At 32.2% G+C, this 6,088-nt stretch overlaps 1 protein-coding gene across 1 annotated transcript; it reads right to left on the bottom strand.

Annotated features, from left to right (window-relative positions):
* Nucleotides 1–2,886: 2,886 nt before the first annotated feature.
* Nucleotides 2,887–4,629, bottom strand: LOC145132460 (uncharacterized). Its single transcript, XM_079067240.1, has one exon. The coding sequence runs from the start codon at nt 4,285–4,287 to the stop codon at nt 3,079–3,081; it is 1,209 nt and encodes a 402-aa protein (XP_078923366.1). The 5' UTR covers nt 4,288–4,629; the 3' UTR covers nt 2,887–3,078.
* Nucleotides 4,630–6,088: the final 1,459 nt, after the last annotated feature.

A 6,088-nucleotide genomic window follows, 5' to 3' on the forward strand; every position in this document is an offset into this window, starting at 1 on the left:
TGATACGTTTACAATAAGCAACAACGGATTAATCACCCATTGATATATCATGAATTTCATTATCAAGCCAGAATGGCTTGGATTCCTTGTTAGATCGGCATAATTGTTCCAGGTTGTTCCAAAGTACATGAGCAGAAGTGTTTTGCTTGAGAACGGTGTTGAGAAGTGTTTAGGACAACGTACCATAGATCCAAGATTTAACCATCTGGTCAATTCATGACCATTCAACATCAATGAGGGTCGTTGGAGTCTTGACAGAAGAGGTTAACTGAGCATCGACACCATAACCTACACAATGGATAAAGAATAATTCCCGACGGGAATCATAGTTATGTCGTTCCAAATCTAGGACCAGTGGAACTGTGGTGCGGATGTTGGTGATACCATACGTTTTATGAGTGGCCATGAGAAATAGAGGGAAAAGAACGAGAGATAAGGTTGCATCACCGTGAAGGATAAGAAAAAGGTAGGGTATGTCGTAAGGTTTAGAGAAAGAAGAGGCTTGATACCATGTAATTGGGTAAAATTCTCATGAAGAGATCTCTCATTAAACAACCAAATACATACAATACATATACAAGGAAATCACAATACAGGGCCTTGAGTCGATCCAACCTATGGGCTAACAACTAAATACATAAACATATAAACATATAGAATACATATGCATTATCAAATACAAAACATCAACAACTAAGTGATGAATGCTTTCCGCCTTGCCATTAAAACACAAGTCATTTCTATAAGACCAAATAACCCATAGAAAAGCTATTATAACTGACTAAAACTTGACCAGCTGGAATGGAGAGAAGTTGGGATTCTCCGAACGAATAATAAGATCTTCAATGGAGTTGACACTCGCCAAAGGTTAGTAGATAACTACATATGCATTTGTCATCTATATATTGTGTTTGCATAAAAAAGATTATTATGCTTAAAACGAAAACCTAGGTACAAAAGCAAACCAAGTTAGTAAATTATATATATATATATATATATATATATATATATATATATATATATATATATATGGCTAGCTTAATGTGTTTCTTACATTTATTGTGTGCTAGAACGCACCAATAGGAATTTTGTAAAATTAAATAAATATAGATATTAAATGATTTCCATAATTGTATGTATATTAAATGATATCCATAGTTATAATTTTCTTTTTATGGAAACTAATTAAATTCGTCATTAATGTCAACAATAACATTTTTTCAGAATGAATTCGCATCTAAGTTTTAATTATGAGTTCGTTTTTTGTTTCAAAACTCATTCACTTGAAATACAATAAAGTTGCATTGAATATGAAGAACGAGAGTGTATTCTATTACAATACACTCTCATTCTGCAAGAATACATTTTCATTCTTCTAGATACGAATTCATTCTGAAAGAATATTATTGTTAGCATTAATGACGAATTTAATTAGTTTCCATAAAAAAAATTATAAGTATGGATATCAGTTAATATACATATAATTTTTATTAAATTCTTATTGGAGCATTCTAGCACACAATAGATGTGAGAAACATTTGAACACACACATATATATATATATATATATATATATATATATATATATATATATATATATATATATATATATATATATATATATATATATAATATGCATTAGGAACACCACATGACACATGACTCTAATTAATCCGTTCAAAATAAAGACAGCAGTGAAACTATATGATTGCTTAATAAATTTGAAATGTTAATCAGACAAGCTCAATATACCCTTTGCTTCATTTTCTGGCAATATGATATACATGATTCTTTCAAATTCTACTATTGTCAGCTAAGCCTTTTGTTGCAAATTTATTTTTTAAGGGAGTTAGCAGAATCAGGAGTTCTTGCCATTACACATGCATGATGCATGACAATCTGTTGAGGACAATGAGAGCCAGAAGAAAAATTGGTATGACTGTATGAGATACTATCAGGTACCAAGATAACATTTTTAAGAGACATGTAGGCTGATTAAATACCCAAAGGCTAGCTTAATGTTCAAATTGATGATTTTCAGCAAATGTTTTATGTTGACCACCATAACACCCTTTGAAACAAAATTTTGTTGTCATAATTGTCAGATTAATCAAATTTTCCATTAATGGATACTTATATAGTTATATGATCACTGCACCATGCAAGTTGAGAAAACTAATTAATACATGATGGAGAAGAAAATTAATTACCAGTAAATTGAGCAAAAGTATATTGGTAGAAGTCATATGTCACGAACCAACCGTTATCTAATTGATGGTTTTTTTCCCAGTATGATAAGTTTGACTTTAGTCAGGTATATATAAATGTTTTTTCCCAGTAAGGACCTGGCTAGTAGACATTAAAAGGGTAGCTTTCCACTGGTTTATTGATTGGTTTGGATTGGTGTATTAATCCCAAAACTTGTTTGCTTGAACGTTTTGTACTTAATTCCTAGCGTCTTGCTGTTAAAAAAAGTACGGTATATATAATTTTCTTTAGATGATATTACTCTTATATATTGGTTGAGGTCAATTCACCCTTTTTGGACATAATTAATGATGTTTTGTGCTTGATGATGATCACATCACTCAACATATCATGTGCAATGGTCTATTTCTGCTGGTACATATGCATGTGTATCTGATATATACACTTTTTAACATTTGTTGTACCATTTTTTTTTCCACTTATAAATCATTAAAATACTAATGTCTTAGAAGTGACAAACAACAAAGAAAATTATGACCGGAAATAGTTACCATACATTTCAATATAGAGTACTAAAACACTATTTATAAAATTGAACCAGGTCTATAGTTGATGATGTTTAAAATATATATGGAAAAAAACGAAATGGGAATAGAAGACGACTTAAATACAATCCAGTTTGTATTATATTCCACACACAAACACAATAAATTAACTATACTGATACATGGTTGATCTGTTTTGACAAATATTGGTTGATAGATTTAGACTAAAGAATCCCAAATGAGTTAAAACAAAGACAAAACTAAGAAACCCAGATGAAGGATCGTCAGGTGAGCATTGTGATCTTGCTACTTCAGGGGAATTTGCTTACTTGCCTTGGTTTTGAGTTTGGAAATGGTGGAAATTGTTGGTGGTTGACATAAAGAATGAGCTAGGGTTTTGTTCATAATTAATATGATCACCTGTCAAAGAATCAGTTATTGGCACAATTGCTTGGTTGTAGGACTCAGGTATAATGTTGTCAGCATCGTATTCTCCAGGAACTCCTATGAATCCGAAGCTGGAATTTAACCAACCTGCAGGAGGGTTGTGGTTCATCAATGTGGTACAATAAGCAGGTTCGCTCACAATGCTCCCTGAATAACTTTTTAATATATCATCATTAATATTGGCCAGTTGCAGTTCTCGAAGTAAGTGATGCGGACTGGAAAAATCGGAGGGACTCAATGACTGTTGTTGGACGGGTTCAGATGCAATAGACGTGTACCCTAGTTTATCTATATTTTGATTATCAGAGCTTACCATGTACCCTAACCCTAATTTGTGAATTTCGTCATTAGGGTTTCGTTCAAACAAAAACTTTGATTTCTCAAGTTCCTTGATCATCAGTCTCTCTCTTGTTCTCTGCCTTGCTCTTGCTCTCGCTTGGTCCCTCGTATCCTTAGAAGAAGTATTATTTTGAGTTCGTTTCCTTTCCTTGTTCTTGATCTCCACCTCCTGATAGTTCTTCGGTTTGTTGGCAGCAACTTTGATCTCGTTGCTTAATCCCATTTCACACTCACGCCAATCGATTCTGTCGATAACTTCAGTCATGCTTTGGTTGGTATGTTTTGAATCAAAGTTGTCAGCGACTTCTTTGATAGCTTTATTGGACTTGCAAAAAAGCCATTCAATGGTCTTACTGGCTTTATCAAACCCTAACAAGTCTTGGAGATCAAAGAACTTTCGGGCAATATGAAGTGACAACCTCATTCTCCTGTCTCTAAGACCTTGCGCTGTATGTATCTTGCTGTGTCTGTCTTTCTTACCAACATTTCTTTTCTTTAGACGTTTCGATTCAGAAGGCGTAGGTTCAGTGATGTTGAAGCATTTGTTTGGGGAGCTGCGTTGGTGTTGATGGGTATGGTTGTTTGCGAGTATTGGAATAGTATCGATATCATCAAAAAAAGGTGAAGGGAATCCCAAAAACAAAGGAGGCTCTTCTTGATGACTTGAATTAGGAATCTCATGACCATCATCCTTATTTGGATCAATAATAAGATACTCATGTTTTCTAGAAGAACCCACATGCTCCATATCCCTGCCGGGAGTGGGGGAGGCTACTAGTGTATGCTATTTTTAGCAATGACTAGATGTGAATCAGTTATTTTTTGGATGAAGAACTTCAAGAATAGTAGACATGTTAAGTGATAGTGATGCTGTAATCGCACAAGGGTGGTGGAAAAGATGGGGATGGTGGTGGTCGTGATGAAGGTGAAGAAGAAAAAGTTGGACAGAAAGGTTGTGAAGAAGCACTCGATGCTTTTGTACAGATGCATTGTTTTATCGCTTGGACCATATGTGAGTGATGAGAGAGAAAAGAAGAAACATGGTAGCACTTCACGTGGTACGTAGCAGAGTAGCTACATTTGGGTTTCCTGACCTAGAGAGAGATAGAGAATGAGATAGAGACGAGGGATTAGTATCCTTCCTCTCTTTCAAGACATTCAACGTTTATTTAAAATTTATTCGGGTTCTATATTCATTTCAAAATATCTACTTTTTCCACAATATTTTTAAAATTTGCATTGGATGTTGTCCCTACTCATTTATGAATTAAAAATGTTATAATTCAACATTCAATAAAAAAATATATATAAATGAGCTAAATATAACTTATACCTATAAACTTTTCATAAATAATATAAGTGGTTCTTTTTACCTTTTTATATAGTTTAAGCGGTTTTCATTCATGTCCTTTCTGGTTGGCATTTAAAGTGATATCTTGGCAATTCCATGTTATATTTTGCAAGTTCCTTAGCAATGCCAATTGAGGAAACATCATGCTTTTATTACATTATATTATAACATAAGTTATATGTTATAACGACTTTCTTAAATGAGCAAGAAACTACCGACAAAATGAAGGGATTATAAGATGAAGAAGCCATACAGATCTAAATATAAGGAGTACAAAATATCATGATAGGATTAAGTTTCATCAAGAGGTATTCTAGCTACAACTTCATTCCTAAGTTAAATGATAAGACGACGACTTTCACAACAACGTTCATAAATATGCCAAAATCTAAAAGCGACACACTTCGATATATACCATCACTTGCAAACTTAATTTATCCCAAAGCAAACTAAAATACTAGTACAAAAATGACATATTTACATTTTGGTTGAAACAACTGTGTCACACGTCGATTATTTCATTGGCTAAACGTTGCTAATACAGTTTTAACCTAGTTTAAGCTACATTTTTTATTGATTTATATGAGCATTGTATAGTATTTCAAAACTTTTAGCCACGATTTAAGATAAAAAATATGACATTTACTAGCCAAGGTCGAAAAGTGTGAACAAATGTGACCAACTGCCATGATATTTGTTTGATTTTGAAAATATATGTGTGATTGTTTTTATATAAGATGATAGATACATATATGATCTCTTGGAACAATTATTTATTTGTCTAAATCATAGAGTTAAATTGGTCACATGAATATGATATGGTTAAAAGCAAATACATATGGGTACATAAATTATTTTATGTGTTCAAAGGACGGTGTTTATTAATCATTTAGTAAATGAAACAAAAGTAGTAACTATAAGTATTTTATTGTGACGTTTTAAGTTTTTATGTTCATCTAAAAGTGACAATCATCTTGCTAAATCAAAAAACATATGATTATTAATAATTTATGATCATAGTTTAATTGTTTATATGTATCAAAAAGTAAATAATATTAATGATAAAAGAAAATCATGTGATTATAAGTAATTTTTAGTCATGGTTTAAGAAAAAGATGTGATATCAATTCATGTTTAATCTAGATTGGTAATTTAAGTATTAATATGTCTAATATCTTAAAATTGCAAAACATATTTT

The sequence above is a fragment of the Lactuca virosa genome, chromosome 8, assembly GCF_052849685.1.
Source record: "Lactuca virosa cultivar CGN04683 chromosome 8, Lactuca_virosa_CGN04683_v6, whole genome shotgun sequence".
Classification (NCBI taxonomy): domain Eukaryota; kingdom Viridiplantae; phylum Streptophyta; class Magnoliopsida; order Asterales; family Asteraceae; genus Lactuca; species Lactuca virosa.